The sequence below is a fragment of the Cibotium barometz genome, chromosome 53 (genome assembly GCF_041138505.1).
Source record: "Cibotium barometz isolate CiBa-2024 chromosome 53, ASM4113850v1, whole genome shotgun sequence".
NCBI classification, from domain to species: Eukaryota; Viridiplantae; Streptophyta; class Polypodiopsida; order Cyatheales; family Cibotiaceae; genus Cibotium; species Cibotium barometz.
The window spans coordinates 12,695,268-12,714,245 of NC_141098.1; the positions used below are offsets into that span (position 1 = coordinate 12,695,268).

General features: G+C 40.7%; 1 protein-coding gene across 3 annotated transcripts; it reads left to right on the forward strand.

Moving 5' to 3' along the window:
• The first annotated feature begins 505 nt into the window (after window positions 1–505).
• Window positions 506–17,724, forward strand: LOC147608308 (uncharacterized). 3 transcript variants are annotated; one of them, XM_086788935.1, is made up of 10 exons: window positions 506–676; window positions 833–940; window positions 4,840–4,901; window positions 5,046–5,129; window positions 12,053–12,084; window positions 12,202–12,283; window positions 12,552–12,780; window positions 12,875–13,102; window positions 16,815–17,086; window positions 17,256–17,724. In XM_086788935.1, exons 1-10 carry the CDS (start codon window positions 641–643, stop codon window positions 17,380–17,382), a joined length of 1,260 nt encoding a protein of 419 aa, XP_086645061.1. In that variant the 5' UTR covers window positions 506–640; the 3' UTR covers window positions 17,383–17,724. The 3 variants fall into 3 exon arrangements, with proteins under 3 accessions (XP_086645061.1, XP_086645062.1, XP_086645063.1); XM_086788936.1 differs by having other exon boundaries at window positions 16,821–17,086; XM_086788937.1 differs by lacking the exons at window positions 16,815–17,086; window positions 17,256–17,724 and adding an exon at window positions 13,199–13,575.
• The last annotated feature ends 1,254 nt before the right edge of the window (window positions 17,725–18,978 follow it).

Genomic DNA, 18,978 nt, shown 5'->3' on the forward strand with positions numbered 1-18,978 from the left:
GGTCGGCCGCAGCAATGCGCGGGTGCAATACTAGTAATTACAACTTTACACTACACATAGGTTTTGTGCTTGTTTTCCCCAAAAATAACCTAATGTAGAGAAGTTTACACCAATAAGGTTATTGCACTTAGTGCTAGTTTCTATATGTGATTTGAGAGCGCTCTCTCCTTTCCTTGGATCTAATACTTCTTATAATGAATAAGAATTTGGTTTCAATAAGTGGAGCGCCTTGTACACATTACGCGTTTATGGGACACATTTTGTGCCATGTAAACATTGGCTTTACTTAAGTGCATAGAAGCGTGCTGAAACATTGCAATAAACAATGTTAAGAATAAGAAGGCACATGTAAAAAATTCTTGAGAGATTATATAATTCTAGTTATGTCAAAGAAAAATCATATGATATAAAAAAATTCACACACACTAAAGGTAGTATGGGAAGAGGACACGAGGGGCAACTAATTAATAATGGGGCGTGATTAGTGCATTGGCCTCCCATAAGCTATATTCTTCCATCGCCAACACGATCCTCGTGTTGCCTTCCGTGTAGCATGATGATGGGTGCTTCTATGTAAGAAGGCAGACGAAATATCTGCAACGCTTGGAGTGCTCAATACATCCTTTGCTTCAGCTCTTAAATGGCTCTACCCAACGACAATTCCCCTCCCGAAAATGTGAAACCCTCCCCTAAAACTGCTTGTTTACTGTATGCTTTTTTTCTTTTTTCTTTTTCTTTTTTTGGTGTTTCTAAGTATTTGGGCTTCCTTCATTTTTTTATATGAAACCTGGGATTGTTGTTTTTTTTTAAATTTGTGAAATTTGTTGGTTAGCATGGGCATCTGGCTAGTACCAAGGCTAGCCTTGATAGAATCAAGCAGAAATTGACCTCCTCTGGGCGCTTCCTGCTTCAAGGCTCCCTTCTTAAGCGATCCGAGACGGTAAGTTCCATCAACAATACTATCCCAGTTTTTAAAAGGAAAAAAAACCAAGAAAACCCAAGAGTTAATCATGTCTTTAAGCTGAGCCATTTTCAAAATTATTTAATATTATGATTGTTATTGGGATTTGGGGTTTGGTATATCTTTATTTTCTTGGAAAATGCTACCTTTTAGGTAGAGAAGGGGCCCTGGGGGGAGGGGGATGTGTGTTTGGGATGGGACATCTTAGCTTTGTTTGCTAAGGCTGATTCGGCAGTGGGTGTATATCCCAGTGGTGAGGACTTGTGACTTGGTAAGGGGAGGTTTAGAGTTCGTATCCCCACAGGCCTCTGTTAGCATTGTGGCCCATTTTGAGATCACAAGTTGCAATGCCTTTGGATGCAAAGACCAAATTGCCTCAGGGCGGGTACCAAAACCTTGCGGCCAGCGAGCACCACGAGATGATACAAACCATCATGTGCAGAACAGCTGTATTAGATAAATCAAAAACTACAAGAGAATCGCCAACCAAGCAACCATGTATTGCCAAATGAAGCTCTATCTACATATCCATATGGCATCCTTAAGCTAATGAAGATGCAACCATGGACACTCCGGTATTGCGTACTACCGGATACACCTCGGAAAGAGCACCCTTTAGCCTGTTTCCTCGAAACAAAATGCCACCATGAACAACAAGGAACTTTGCTTGGCTCCGAATTCCCATACACGTGTGTAGTGAACTCCAAGAATAAAATGATGAGCTACTGGACACGCTGGGCCCATTATCCCCCAACAGTGGACTGGGAACACATCATGTCTCAAAAACCTCAAACGATGAACTTAGAACACATCTAGTCGATAATCTCTGCCACACTAAGCAATAGATGTGGAACACATCCAGTCCATAGCTCCAAAATGAACTTGTCTCGCCAGATATCCCATGCACCAGAAATGGAGCTACTAATAGCCCTCTCTCTCGCCTACAAGCCTCCTTTGGTTGGAAGCACATGGGGAGAACTATCTCTATAACTATAGAAGCTGACCATCCAGGTCCTCCATGGCTTTTGCAGCCTTGGGGACACTAGAAGTATCAAAGTCATCATCCTGTATATGATCATTGCCCGTCTTTGAAAACTTGGTCTTGGCTGGGTTGTACTTTTGGTCTTGCAATCCTTGGCCAAATGAACCTGCTTTCAAGAAGAGTAGCAGTGACACCATCCTCTTTGTTGCACTGTAGCAAGTGCCTGACCCTGTCCACTAGGAGGGAACCTTACTTGCTCTTGAGAAAAAAGGACAGATGCCTCCTCCAAGAGGGAACCCATATCCACGGCAATAGCACACCTCTGCAAGCAAGCCTTTGTGCCATTGATGATGTGAACACTCCACAAACAATCTCCAACACTTCTCCAACGGAAGGAGGTATGAGGAACAAGTAGACCCCTCTCAAAATTGAGAGAGGAAGGGGCTGGACAGTAGCAAACAGTCCACCAAAACTTACCAGAAAACACCCACAAAGTAGGTAGATCCATCGAAGAAGAGGCAGGCTGAAGATGCCACAAGTCTGTGGCACTCCACACATGAAGAAGAGGACCACCAACTGCTGTCCAGAGATCTTCTCCAACGCCAACACCGCGAAAGCACGGGACCAACAACCTCCTCTCAAGCGAAGGCAAGGGTGAAGCACACGGGAAGAAACACCTCCACTGCTGCTCAGGGTTGAAAATGCAGCCCACGCACCACCACCAACAATGACGGATGATGGAGAAGATAGCATAGGAGAGAGAGAGCTACTGCCACCACAAAAACGCAGCCACCAAAGCTGAAGCACAGCACCCTAGAAGAGAAAATTCAGCCACCAAAGTGATAAATAGAGTCTTTAGGATGAAATCGCAGCGGCCAGAGGAAAACTCAACAGCCGAGTGGTGAGGAAAAATGCAGTCGCCTAGAAATTTGCACAAAACGCAGCCCTCTGCTGCATATGTAGCAAAAAATGCAAGCCTTCTTGTGCTCCCAAAACGCTGAACTTCTTGCAGCAAGGAAACTCGTCGCCACCGCCTTGAAGTGCCGGTCACCTATGTTATGTAGCAAGAGGCTTTTACAATGGCAATGCCAGCCAGCAAATGGTGTAGAACATGTCGAGGTGGCCATAAATGATTGGATAGCGACGACTGATACCATGATAAAGTTGCACAATGCGGAATCAAAACATAGGAGAGAGGGAGAGCAAAGGAGAGAGAGACATCAAACAATGAACATCATGTTATGTAGCAAGAGGCTTTTACAATGGCAATGTCAGCCAGCAAATGGTGTAGAACATGTGCCTGTCAATAGTTAGATGGATGAACAAGTGAATAGAGGAGGCCCCTTTATATACTGCCCCTAGAAACCTCATAAATAGTCAATACCCCAAATACACTGAGATGCACAATTTCTAAAATACCCTACATGGTACTTTTCTTGTTTTTTTTTTTTGGTGAGAAATGCATCTTCCTAGGAATGACATGATGGATTACTGGTACTGTAAAGAGGGAAGTAAATGTGGGGGCTTTGACTGTGGCTGGCTGTCATTACATATTGCGAAAGAGTAAAGGGAGAGAGGGTTGGGCGGTTGGGATTTGGGTTGGCGAGTCCTTTAAACCGAGTTACATGCATGCTGCCCTAGCGTGGTAGGTAGTTCCTGTACAGTATGGTAGTGACCTTGGAAATGCTTTTGTTGGCTGTGGAGCGCCTGGATGAGAATGGTCTATATTCTGTCAGGGGGGTAGAAGTCTTCTCTATGACCTCCCTGCAATGTGCATGTTAGATTTATTGATCATAGCCCTATGAGTGGACTGTGGAAGGATTCCCTAGGATCTATTGACCACAGCTCCATGGAGGGCAGGGATCCTGGGATATCATTGAAGATCGATTGGCCATTGCGGAAGCAATCATTAGAAAATCTAGAAGAGACCAGTGATTTCATTCTTTCTGAGAGATCAAGCAGGGTTTAGTCATAGAAACGAACAGGTGTAGCAAGCAGGGTCAAACCTAGGTTCCTTGTAGCACCCTAACCACTCCACTACAATGCGTGTGGTTTCTATATCATAACCGCTGTCATGTGCACACATGGACATTGCCGTCTTCCAAGCTAATCCTTGAAGTTGGCAGCAGATAAACATTAGGGTTGGGCAGTAGCAGCCTCAGGAGCAGGCCAGGACCTTGTGGGCCAGCATAAGGAGTCATCGGCCAGATGGGAAAACTGACATGTGTGAAGGCGCCTCAGTAAATACTGAATATGCAAGTCGTGAGCAGGCCGACAGCTTGAAGGGCTGACCGACCAGCATGTTTTGCGCCTATATGAAGGCTAGGCCAGCTCTGATACCAATGTCACATGTGCGGAAGCTCTGTGTGTCTTCTGTCAACCCTAAGGATCTGAGATAGGAACATCCGGATGCAAAATGCAATGAAGAGAGAGAATATTCATACGATACAAAAAGATTTATATCTTCTATACAAAATTGTGGCCTTTGGCCCTCCCAAAAGGGTAAACTAATGTCTATCTATGACCTGCCTTTAAGAGAGGTAGATAGTGAGACTAAATCTGGCCTAGCCACTCTTAACATGCGGGCGCTTACATACGAGGATTATACTTTGATAAATACTTTTAGCGCTTGGTTCTTGATGATGAATAGCACAGCATAGAGAAGATAAGACCAGAGAGAGAGAGAGAGAGAGAGAGAGAGAGAGAGAGAGAGAGAGAATACATAGTGTTGGGTCACAAATACCCGCTAATGGTTACAAATAATGTCATTTGGTGGGCGACAAAATGATGGTCATTAGTTAAGCTATGTGAGACTAATATGGAGTTTATTGTTGAAGTAATTATCTGCCCTTCATTTTGGAGGTCTTTTTAGCTCTAATGATCTCATATGGCTCAGCTGCGTAAATGGAATCAAAGATGGTTTACTCTGGATCCTACAACTGGCAAAATGGAATACAGGCAGGTCTTTGGGGCACAACCTATCAGCACCCTTGCTTAGCTATTTTCAAACACCTTGATAATATCTGCTGTATCATATAGGTTACCATCAACATCTTTTTGCTTTTTGGTTTCTCTTATGTGTTCATTGTCTAATGTTTCAAGGGTTGAGAGGGGTGATCTTGTTCCAAAGGGATTGATCAATTTCGACTCTGGCAGCACAATTATTCTCTCTCCAATAAATTTTCAGTAAGGCTTCTACTCTACATAAAGCTACTTGATTTTTTATGAATAAATAAATAGATAAACATGTATGCATACGAATGTACGTGCATATGTATTTATGTAAGTATGTATGTATTAATTCATGTATGTAGATATGTATTTGTGTAGATATATAGAAGTGTGTGTGTGTGTGTGTGTAAAGATACACTTTTTTTTAGTGAAACCATTGTCTCATTAGAAAAAACAAATGTACATTCATAGCTGTCCCAATGTATACACACACACATATGTATGTATATACATACTACATGTTTTTATGAGTGCATGTATATACATGTGTAAGTATGTACATTGTATATGTGTGTGGTGTCTGGGTACATATATATATGTATGTACAAAAAAATACATACATGCATATTATGCAGAAAATTGTCTTGAGATTAACACATAAACTCACTAATTATGATTAGGCAATAACCAAACTTCCATAATCACTTGATCACGACTTTTACCTTATTTAGAGACTCCTCTACCCTATTTTTAGTTGCATGAGTTGCATGAACAACATGCACCAACCATTTGTAGGCTTTACACACCAACCACTGACCACTAGCCTATCAACCACATTTTAATTGGACTAAGGAGTTGGGATTACATTTATCCAACAATCTCCCCTTAAGACCAACTTCTTACAAAACATGAATCAAGTCTAAGAAAACCTCCTTGACACAATGAGTAAGAGTCCCCCCTGAACAACAACATAGGGTAGTGTACTCTCCTCTACAACTCGTCAAGTTGGAACAACATAAGTCTTGACTCAACCACATACATGACATAATCTAAAAAGCATATTCCTCATCTACATCTTTTATACTGAGACTAGAACAAAGATTTGTTTCTTCTTGTTGGTTGACTTCTTCAACCACATGTGCCTTTGCTTGCTTTTGATCTTTTTGGTAGCACTTTGAGGATGGATGATTTGTCTTTCCACAATGCTCACAAGGATGTTTGGAGAAACAATCCTTAGTAAGATGATTTGTACGACCACAAATAGTACACTTCTTCTTTGCCGATGTCGTAGTAATAGTATATGCATAAGAATCTATCACATCCTTTGTAATCTTCTTGTCTTCTTCCTGCAAAGAATTTATGATACTTTCCAAGGAAGGGACTGGCTCCTTCTCTTTAAGTACCGTCACAATTTGTCTAAAGCTTGAAGGTAAGCTTTTGAGCAGGATAGCAATAGCATCTTCTTCTGGAACAGGAGACTTGACATAAACTAATTGTGTCATTAAGCTCTTCAACCTGTTAATCAAAGCTGCTAAATTTTCATTACTCTCCATGGTTAGATCAAAGAGTTGCATCTTCAAACTGATCTTGGAATGCTTTGTCTTTGCACCAAAAGTGCGCTCTAGCAATTCCCAAGCTTCCATGGCTGACTCAACATCATCAATATAATGAATAAAATCATCTTCTAAAGCAGTAATGATAATACCAAGTGCTTGCTCATCTTTTGCTTGAAGTGCAGCCGTTGTAGCTCTTGTAACTGCAGCAGAAATACCAGCTTCATCTTCTGGAAGAGGCTTGACCGTACTCCACAGATTTTTCTTCATGAGGTAGCTCTTCACCTTGATTTGCCAGGTATGGAACCCGGTTCCGTTGAATTTGTCGGGGAACTTTGAACCCATGATGAAGAAATATGATCCTTGATGTTGAAAAATTGCTCACATAGATGATTTAGACCCAAATAATAAGAATATCATCAATAAAGATCAAAATAATCATCACCATGTTGAGGGAGCAGAAAAACCAAAAAATAGGCGTCTGCAAAAACAGCCCGTACAGCAGCATGCGTGGACGAAATTCTTCAAGATTTGATATGCTAAACCCTCATATGATGGACTAACACCACCTAAAAGGAATTAGGTCAATTCCTCAAGACACACCCGATTTTGCCCGATTAGCAGGTCGCCTGCAGATTTCATGGCGATGACAAATTCGCGTAGAAGAGAGCGATGCCGGCTGTGAGTCGCGTTTTGGTGAGAGCGTGGGAGCTAGGCAACATGGCTATGTGATTGGATTGAAGTATGATGGCTTAGAATGATTGCATGAAGCCAATCTTTGGCATGCTGTCCAAACAGAGAAAAACTGGCTATGGTGGGATTAGGGTTTTTGGCTAATAATCTAATCCTAAATTGATCATGCTCTGATACCAAATGTTGGAATTGATAATTCAACTATCATGATTGATCAAAACATACTCAAGGTGGATTAAAACTTATGCAAGACATCATAAACATGAGGGACAAAAACTAGTATATGCAGAAAATTGTCTTGAGATTAACACATAAACTCACTAATTATGATTAGGCAATAACCAAACTTCCATAATCACTTGATCACGACTTCTACCTTATTTAGAGACTCCTCTACCCTATTTTTAGTTGCATGAGTTGCATGAACAACATGCACCAACCATTTGTAGGCTTTACACACCAACCACTGACCACTAGCCTATCAACCACATTTTAATTGGACTAAGGAGTTGGGATTACATTTATTCAACAATCTCCCCTTAAGACCAACTTCTTACAAAACATGAATCAAGTCTAAGAAAACCTCCTTGACACAATGAGTAAGAGTCCCCCCTGAACAACAACATAGGGTAGTGTACTCTCCTCTACAACTCGTCAAGTTGGAACAACATAAGTCTTGACTCAACCACATACATGACATAATCTAAAAAGCATATTCCTCATCTACATCTTTTATACTGAGACTAGAACAAAGATTTGTTTCTTCTTGTTGGTTGACTTCTTCAACCACATGTGCCTTTGCTTGCTTTTGATCTTTTTGGTAGCACTTTGAGGATAGATGATTTGTCTTTCCACAATGCTCACAAGGATGTTTGGAGAAACAATCCTTAGTAAGATGATTTGTACGACCACAAATAGTACACTTCTTCTTTGCCGATGTCGTAGTACCAGTATATGCATAAGGATCTATCACATCCTTTGTAATCTTCTTGTCTTCTTCCTGCAAAGAATTTATGATACTTTCCAAGGAAGGGACTGGCTCCTTCTCTTTAAGTACCGTCACAATTTGTCTAAAGCTTGAAGGTAAGCTTTTGAGCAGGATAGCAATAGCATCTTCTTCTGGAACAGGAGACTTGACATAAACTAATTGTGTCAATAAGCTCTTCAACTTGTTAATCAAAGCTGCTAAATTTTCATTACTCTCCATGGTTAGATCAAAGAGTTGCATCTTCAAACTGATCTTGGAATGCTTTGCCTTTGCACCAAAAGTGCGCTCTAGCAATTCCCAAGCTTCCATGGCTGACTCAACATCATCAATATAATGAATAAAATCATCTTCTAAAGCAGTAATGATAATACCAAGTGCTTGCTCATCTTTTGCTTGAAGTGCAGCCGTTATAGCTCTTGTAACTGCAGTAGAAATACCAGCTTCATCTTCTGGAAGAGGCTTGACCGTACTCCACAGATTTTTCTTCATGAGGTAGCTCTTCACCTTGATTTGCCAGGTATGGAACCCGGTTCTGTTGAATTTGTCGGGGAACTTTGAACCCATGATGAAGAAATATGATCCTTGATGTTGAAAAATTGCTCACAGAGATGATTTAGACCCAAATAATAAGAATATCATCAATAAAGATCAAAATAATCATCACCATGTTGAGGGAGCAGAAAAACCAAAAAATAGGCGTCTGCAAAAACAGCCCGTACAGCAGCATGCGTGGACGAAATTCTTCAAGATTTGATATGCTAAACCCTCATATGATGGACTAACACCACCTAAAAGGAATTAGGTCAATTCCTCAAGACACACCCGATTTTGCCCGATTAGCAGGTCGCCTGCAGATTTCATGGCGATGACAAATTCGCGTAGAAGAGAGCGATGCCGGCTGTGAGTCGCGTTTTGGTGAGAGCGTGGGAGCTAGGCAACATGGCTATGTGATTGGATTGAAGTATGATGGCTTAGAATGATTGCATGAAGCCAATCTTTGGCATGCTGTCCAAACAGAGAAAAACTGGCTATGGTGGGATTAGGGTTTTTGGCTAATAATCTAATCCTAAATTGATCATGCTCTGATACCAAATGTTGGAATTGATAATTCAACTATCATGATTGATCAAAACATACTCAAGGTGGATTAAAACTTATGCAAGACATCATAAACATGAGGGACAAAAACTAGTATATGCAGAAAATTGTCTTGAGATTAACACATAAACTCACTAATTATGATTAGGCAATAACCAAACTTCCATAATCACTTGATCACGACTTCTACCTTATTTAGAGACTCCTCTACCCTATTTTTAGTTGCATGAGTTGCATGAACAACATGCACCAACCATTTGTAGGCTTTACACACCAACCACTGACCACTAGCCTATCAACCACATTTTAATTGGACTAAGGAGTTGGGATTACATTTATTCAACAATCTCCCCTTAAGACCAACTTCTTACAAAACATGAATCAAGTCTAAGAAAACCTCCTTGACACAATGAGTAAGAGTCCCCCCTGAACAACAACATAGGGTAGTGTACTCTCCTCTACAACTCGTCAAGTTGGAACAACATAAGTCTTGACTCAACCACATACATGACATAATCTAAAAAGCATATTCCTCATCTACATCTTTTATACTGAGACTAGAACAAAGATTTGTTTCTTCTTGTTGGTTGACTTCTTCAACCACATGTGCCTTTGCTTGCTTTTGATCTTTTTGGTAGCACTTTGAGGATGGATGATTTGTCTTTCCACAATGCTCACAAGGATGTTTGGAGAAACAATCCTTAGTAAGATGATTTGAACGACCACAAATAGTACACTTCTTCTTTGTCGATGTCGTAGTAACAGTATATGCATAAGGATCTATCACATCCTTTGTAATCTTCTTGTCTTCTTCCTGCAAAGAATTTATGATACTTTCCAAGGAAGGGACTGGCTCCTTCTCTTCAAGTACCGTCACAATTTGTCTAAAGCTTGAAGGTAAGCTTTTGAGCAGGATAGCAATAGCATCTTCTTCTGGAACAGGAGACTTGACATAAACTAATTGTGTCAATAAGCTCTTCAACCTGTTAATCAAAGTTGCTAAATTTTCATTACTCTCCATGGTTAGATCAAAGAGTTGCATCTTCAAACTGATCTTGGAATGCTTTGCCTTTGCACCAAAAGTGCGCTCTAGCAATTCCCAAGCTTCCATGGCTGACTCAACATCATCAATATAATGAATAAAATCATCTTCTAAAGCAGTAATAATAATACCAAGTGCTTGCTCATCTTTTGCTTGAAGTGCAGCCGTTGTAGCTCTTGTAACTGCAGCAGAAATACCAGCTTCATCTTCTGGAAGAGGCTTGACCGTACTCCACAGATTTTTCTTCATGAGGTAGCTCTTCACCTTGATTTGCCAGGTATGGAACCCGGTTCCGTTGAATTTGTCGGGGAACTTTGAACCCATGATGAAGAAATATGATCCTTGATGTTGAAAAATTGCTCACATAGATGATTTAGACCCAAATAATAAGAATATCATCAATAAAGATCAAAATAATCATCACCATGTTGAGGGAGCAGAAAAACCAAAAAATAGGCGTCTGCAAAAACAGCCCGTACAGCAGCATGCGTGGACGAAATTCTTCAAGATTTGATATGCTAAACCCTCATATGATGGACTAACACCACCTAAAAGGAATTAGGTCAATTCCTCAAGACACACCCGATTTTGCCCGATTAGCAGGTCGCCTGCAGATTTCATGGCGATGACAAATTCGCGTAGAAGAGAGCGATGCCGGCTGTGAGTCGCGTTTTGGTGAGAGCGTGGGAGCTAGGCAACATGGCTATGTGATTGGATTGAAGTATGATGGCTTAGAATGATTGCATGAAGCCAATCTTTGGCATGCTGTCCAAACAGAGAAAAACTGGCTATGGTGGGATTAGGGTTTTTGGCTAATAATCTAATCCTAAATTGATCATGCTCTGATACCAAATGTTGGAATTGATAATTCAACTATCATGATTGATCAAAACATACTCAAGGTGGATTAAAACTTGTGCAAGACATCATAAACATGAGGGACAAAAACTAGCATATGCAGAAAATTGTCTTGAGATTAACACATAAACTCACTCATTATGATTAGGCAATAACCAAACTTCCATAATCACTTGATCACGACTTCTACCTTATTTAGAGACTCCTCTACCCTATTTTTAGTTGCATGAGTTGCATGAACAACATGCACCAACCATTTGTAGGCTTTACACACCAACCACTGACCACTAGCCTATCAACCACATTTTAATTGGACTAAGGAGTTGGGATTACATTTATCCAACACGTACATACATGTATGCATTATATATATATCTATGTATTTATGTATGTATATATGTATGTTCGTGTGTGTATGTGTGTATGTATATGTATAAGTAGAAGTGTACTTACATGTATGTATGTATGTATGTACATACATACATATATACATGTATATATCTATGTATTTATGTATGTATAAAAGTATGTTCATGTGTGTATGTGTGTATGTGTGTATGTATAAGTAGAAGTGTACTTACATATATGTATGTACATATATATACACACATGCATACATATACACATACACACATACTATTTATACATATACATACATGCATATATATTACATATAGTATGTGCCTATGTACAAACATGCATACATAGATAAATATACATAGTAGTGGGTTACATATTTTATTAAAGATGTTGGGGTTTGAAGTCACACCCTCTTCTGGCCAGCATGGTACGATAGCCATTGGGGCAAGGGCTCACCAACAAGATCTGTTTAAGTGCTTTATTGTTGTTTTCTTGCAGGGATTTTGTGTTGTTATCTAGTAAACATGATGCACCGTACCTGATCATGCATTGCACTTGTACGCAGGGGCTTTTCGAAGTATGACGGATGCTGTATTTGTATCCTTAAGTGCTTTGCTATTGCTCGTGTAGACATCATGTTGTTTTGCATTGCAAACTTTTGTCAAGCCCTTTGATTCTTTATGAGTGTGAGCTTTCTTCAACTGGATGCATTAGATATTCAAAACTTGGCCAAAAAGGAGTATTTTCTCTGTGCAGAGACTCGAGGGGCTGCACGAGCTTGGGTTTCGACTCTCCAGTGAGTTTAGTGGTTTGATGAAGAAATCTCTTTCAATCTCATGTTTACCCTTTTGGGACTTTTAGTTTATCAATAAGGCAATATCCATCTAGGAGTTGTCTGGCGTTAAGTGCTGAACCTTGATTACTCTCAAGAAAGGGATTAATGAGGTTTAATTCCATGAGATGAATGTGAAATCACATGAATCCTAAATTCCAGGGCAAAAACTGCCTGCAATTTGGGGCTATTTGGGATCAGGTGCTCTAACCTGCTATGGTTTTGCTAACAGAGCTGCACAACTGGTGTTGAAGGCTCACAAGGAGGCTGTTAACTCTTTGGGTGGAAGTGGGTCGGCAAAACTTGGAACAGTGGCTGCTGTTGTTGCCGCAGCAAATGCAACCGCCAAGGAATGTGCAAAGGAGATAGCTGTCGCAATGCAAGCATCAGCACTGGCAGCAGTGAAACCTGACATTTCACAAGGAAGTATTATGCCGATGGATGAGCTCAGCATTATGAAGGTTTGATATGCCTTTCTTCCTAGTCATTCATGATTTCTTTAAACTATTATTAACATTTTTTGAGTTAATTACATGTATGTACGCATATATGTAGGAAACTCTTAGAGTTAAAGATGAAGAACTACATCAGATGGCTAAGGAGATGCGAGCCAGGGATGCCACTATCAAGGAGCTGGCTGAACGGCTGTCTGAAACAGCGGAGGCAGCTGAAGCTGCTGCATCTGCTGCTCATATCATGGACAAGGAAAGGAAGGCCGCTAGAACTGAGATTGCAAAGTTGCGGAGGCAGCTGGATGAGAAGCTTCGCTACACTTCCCTTGATGTAAGATTCTTCTCCTAATAGAGGACATTTTAAAATGCCCAATGAAATGCCCATTGTGATGACTTTTGTGAGGGCAATATGCCTTCATTATTGCAGGTTGATTGGTTGACGTGCAGTTGATCAGTTACCAGGCAATATGCCTTTATTACTTCTGGTCAACTGGTTGACATGCATTTTGGTATATTGTCCCAGATGTGCTGCTAACAGCTTGTAAAATAACACATCTGCCTGTCCCTCTCCCTCATGCTTATGCTCTTTATCAATTTAACTTGATCCATCTGTTTTAAGGGGCGTTCTCATAGGCAAGTGCTCTATTGGGTGGTAAATCACCTTCCATGAGTGAAATCCTAGCGAGGGCTTACAAATTGGACCTGTTGGTAGGATATATGGAGCTCAAAGCCGTGGAATGTTCACATGCACATGTTACGTCTGTGGGAGGAGTGAGACATGATATATATACCCTTTGACTCTGATCTGATTAGCTGAAAATAACTGAATGTTCTAATCTTAAAAGCTTAGTGTAAGTTAACGCAAGCATTAAAATCTCATTTTTAGTCATACATGTCACATCAAGTTAAAAAGGTCAAAATCACACAAGGCTAGACTCAAAATGGCAGTTTTCAGAGCTCTTCCCTTTGTCTTCTGATCTGCACATGACTTGATTGCTGGCATCAATGCGATGAACCATCGACTAGATTTTCCTTCTAAGCATAAGTTCAATGCATGTACCTTACGTGCGTGTGTGTCGTATGGAGGTACTGTACCTCTCCTAAATTGATTGAGGCTTCCAAAGCACATATATTGAATGCCTAGCTCCTTTACAACCCAGCTAAATTTGAGCTAAATTCTCAAAAAAGCATTCAAGGTAGCTTTGTTCTGATTTGAAAGTATGCTCGCTGTGGCTGCTCTTGTTTTGGCTCTCTGTTGTGTGAAATTTGGACTTCTTTGTTTCTTTTTGTTGCATATGTTTGTCAGGGTCACATAAAAACTTGTTTTGTCCCTACGAAACATGAAACAGACGAAACGTTTCGAAATCAAACGAAACACTCTCACCGAAATGCATTTCACCCAAACTTGATTTAAAAAAGAAACCTTATTCTTCTCCTCTTTTTTCTCTTCTCCTTTACTTTCTTCTCCTCTCCATCTCAAGTTTAAAAACCCGTTGAGGCAAAATGATGACACAGACAAAAAAATTCTTGTGACTATGTGTAACAGTCCTCAAATTCTTGTGATTATGTGTAATAGACTACAGTCCTTAAATTTAACTTCTTTGTAAATTTTACCTAATTTCACACCCAATTGTTTAAATTTCTTACAAGTATTGCACTAGCTCTTACGTTTTTTCCAATTTACAAATCCCAATTTCAATACTTTCAACCTCAATTGTCGAAACACCGTTTTGTCCAAATTCGACTTCTTGCTCAATTTTATTCTTCAACCTCAATTGCACCTAATTTCACACCAATTGTTGAAATTTCCTACAATCTCTTCAATTTTTCACTTTCCTTCAATTTAATGAATCCCAATTTCTTACTTTGAACTTCAATCGCATCTAATTTCCACCCGTAGGTGATACCGCCGAGGAAGCACCTTGAGGGGTTATGAACCCAGGACCTCCTGGTCCTAGGCAAACACCTTCACCCCTTGGGCTGTAACCTCATCGGTGATTTTGAAGAAATTTGTGAGAAATATCGCCTGAATCTTTTCAACCACCATCCAAGTAGATGTGGAAATGGTGCCCCCTACACTCCTTTCTAAACATTGTCAAGCCATGTACCGACAATGTCTTCCTTAGACACCCCTGCTTTAGAAAAAAAAATAAAAATCTCACTTTTCAAAAGGTTGGAGTTTAATTATTGGAAGTGAAATTTCCTGGCATGTTGATTCACAACTTGCATGTTTGCCAGCATTGCCACAGATTTGTGGTCTCCAATAGCTGAATCCAAAACAGTTTTAGTGTCTACATAGAATCTTTCTAGATGCGCTCTTGGAGGATTTGGTTGCTGTTTATTAGTCCATGTAAGGTTCTGTCTACTTTCTTTGGTTTTCAAATGATTCTTAGAGTGAAGGCACTCTAACAAACTAGTTCATGGATGCCCATATTTGAGAATTTATATGCAAACTTGACCCTATTCCCATGCTAGTAGAACTTAATCTTTGTGCAATCTAATAAGTGTTCTTTTTTTCCATCAGGTACTCCATACCAATTAGAATCCTCTAATAGGACTCTGGTTCTATCTTTTAGGCTTTATTTAGGCTTTATTCGACAACCTTAATCTCCTGCAGACATGGAATTTATTCTATCTTTCTGATTTTTTAACTGGCCCATGCTTTACCTGAATCTATAAAGCCTCTTATGCTCTAGAAAATGGCACACATTAGGGCTTGGAGATTTCTTTCCTCTTCCTGCCAATGAACTTTTGGACACATTATATCTACTCATGCACAATTTGCAAAATTGGAACTAATTTTCGAAATGCAGTTGTTGGAACAACAGCCCAGTGACTTGTTGAACTCCAAGATATTGAGTCTATCTGAGTCTTGCATGGAGGAGAAGGAGATTCCCAATGAGGTAGTATCTTTGGTAGAGATACTATTGGAGGTCGAGCTAGTGTGTTTGTGCCAGAAGCTCTAGTAGAGGTACTATTGGAGATAGCACCGGTGGTCCGTGGATATGGAGCACAGCCTACAGATGGACCGGAAGCCCAAACTGCAGCCCAGCAGCCCAAATGTGGTCCTTGACCTACCCGAATGGTGGCTGCACTAGTAGGACATATCCATGGGTATCCCTAAATGGGCATGCACAAGACATCCGAGCACTAGGGCAAATCAAGCTCCTTTGCTCCACCTCATCCAGATATTGGACAGCAGGGTGCCCAAAAGATCAGTCAGTGTGCAACTTTTGGATTCAATGTATCTAGTCTTGCCCAGTTTGTCAACCAGCCAACCCTAGCGGTTGATCAACTCTTTAGCCACTATATAAGGGCAAGTCTAGGGTCATTGTAGGACATCATTTAGAGTGCAGAGTTAAGGCATGTGGATCAGTCTTCATGTGAGTGTGTCTCAGCTGAAGGACAGCACGACTTGCATTGCATGAGAACTCATTGTCTATATTCATCTTTTAGCAATCTATAGTAGTTTACAGTAATTGTTGCCTCTTCTCTACTATGTGCGTGCTTAGTAGGATTAGCATTAATCTCTCTTTGCTTTAGCATTAATTAGATCAGCTTCTGCTTACGTGTGTGAGAGAGAGAGAGAGCACCACAACCATAGACTAGGAAGGAATTAAACCCGCAACCTCATCACTCAGTCCTCTACAATGGTGTCAAACCCATGTTGTTGAGCCCTATGACAGTTTTTTCAGTTTTCAGACCTTCCACTATTCATGACCTTTCTCATGGAATCTTTTACAACCACAGACAAGGAAGGAATTCAACCCACAACCTCATCACTCAGTCCTCTAAAATGGTGTCAAACCCATGTTGTTGAGCCCTATGACAGTTTTTTCAGTTTTCAGACCTTCCACTATTCATGACCTCTCTCATGATGTGAACCTGTCATAAAGCTGTGTGCTTATTGCTCAACACACTGGAACCTTTCAGCTTCATTTTTTATTCACATGGGAACCTATTTGAATCTTAAAGATGTTTGCTTAATGATTGAATATTGGAAAGCATTTAATTCAATGTCATGGCTGTATTTGGTTGTGAAGCTGAAGGCTATGGAGGAAAAGCTCTTAGCTGCTGAAGGATCCAGGGATGAAGCCTTGCAAGAAGCGCATATGTGGCGAGCTGAGCTTGCAAAGGCAAGGGAACATGCTGTTGTTAAGGAAGCAGCTCTTCTTCGCGCTGAGGAGAGTGCCAGACAAGCTGTTGCAGATGCTAAATTTAATCTGAAGGCTTGTTCTAATGAAGAGGCAGCTGCTATCTCTGCAAAAGATGCAGCTGTAAAGGAAGGCAACTTATCAGAGTCTAGTTTGAAAAAGTATTACTACTTTCTGCTTATACTCTTGGGACTACAGGCTTTAATTTTTTGAGTTTAGTTCTTACATTTGAATCGTTTTAGCATCTTTATGCTTTCTTTAGCTATTTTTGGTGGAAAATGAAGGCTGGTTTTAAGTGCATTTATGTGCTTTTTGCCGTGGAATTTGTAGTGTGGCAAGCTGCTTGGAGGATGTAGATAATGTTCTGCATCAGCCACAGGCTAACGTGTTGCATCTTTCTGAAGAGCTGAATCCTCCACCGGGGGGGGGACTACACCTCAGGTTCTCGTTGGTGTAACAAGCTCAGTAGAACGTGAGGTTGATGGAGAGACGGTTAATCCAGGGCAATTATGATTGATAATTCACTGTACAAAAACATTTAGATGCAGAGATGGATGGTGGTGAAGTGACTGAGTCTGCAGGCCCACCATTGTATCAGTCTTTTCGATAAATTTATCATCAGGGATGGGGGTTTCATGCTTGAGCCTCTATATGTGGCTTGCATGAGTTAGTACTGTAGTAAAAAACACATGGATGAAATCTCTCAAACAATGGTGTATTCGTTCAAACAGGGGCCCTCTTTACTTTGTGTGATACAGGTCTTCAAGACCAAGTAAAAGAAGAAAACCAGGTTTACTTTCTCGTGGTAGTGCTCATGTTGGGTGAACGCAGCATATAGTTTTCTGCATGCATGATGGAGCGAATTCTGTATATGTAGACTAGTGGTTTCAAGGGCTAGGAACTTGGAAGTAAAGTAGAATTATTATCTATCAGCAATTATGGACAGGCATGTCACGTGGTGTATTATGATTGAACATTATCAAGATTGGTGCTAAAGGGGAGTTGGCTGTAGGCAGGCAGGGACAGGTTTGCACGCTTTGCCTCAGAAGGGTTTAAGCCAAGATTTTCTGCCTAAAACTCTGTGCTCTTGTTGAGTCCAATCTTTTGTGAAATTCTCACGAAAATGAGCAGGACAAGCCCACAAGACTGAGTACACTGCCATCACAGCAGGGTGCCCAACCATCCATAAAGAGTGCTCTCGTGATGGTTCCATGAGTGGAACGTTCTTGATTTTAAACAAACCCATCCTCACCAACATGTGCCTAAGGGACTAGTAACTGCAGTGCGTCCCTCTTCTTGAACAATGTGCAAGTTCTTTTTATCCCAGCACCACACGGCCACACAAGCCTGCACCTTACAATTTTTTAAAGTAACATTTTGCTTCAATGGGAGAACCTAACCTTGGAGCAGCTTGAGCCTTCAGCACAAGCATCTAGATAGATATTCAGGCTTGTGAAGTGTTAAGTAGGCCTATAATGATCATCATCTGTGAGCACCTCTAGCTATCATTTGAGGTGTTATGTGGTGGTGTTTTTTTTTATATTTTGTACATGGTATGGCAAATTGACTTCGTCTTTGCAATATGTCTGAAGGTCTCCTTGAGTTTTGCTTACCAGAAGTTTGCCTCCAGGCTTTGAGTTGGTGGGCCACTCAAAATCTGTAATGTCCGTGGCATGAGGCTTGACTTCTCCTGGTAGGTGAGATTTCTCACAAAGGTCGTAGGATGGGTGCCTGGACACAAGGTCGCGTGCCCTGCCACCAATAAAAGAGCTCTCTCGTGATAATTAGTTATCTACCCTTTCTTCCTCATATATGGTTGAGACCCCCGCACTACATTTGCTATCTGGGAATTTTCCCTCCAACATGTTGACAATCTCATCTTCTAGATAACGTATAGGCTTCTCTCCCAGCATGCAGGCATGCACAGGCTTACGCCTTACATTAGGTTAGTTTCATGAGAGTGAAGTTTGGTGTATACTGTTGATTCAAATCAACACCATGAAGCTATTCTCTGATTGCATTATTACTTTTTGGAGGTTCTTGGGATCGTATT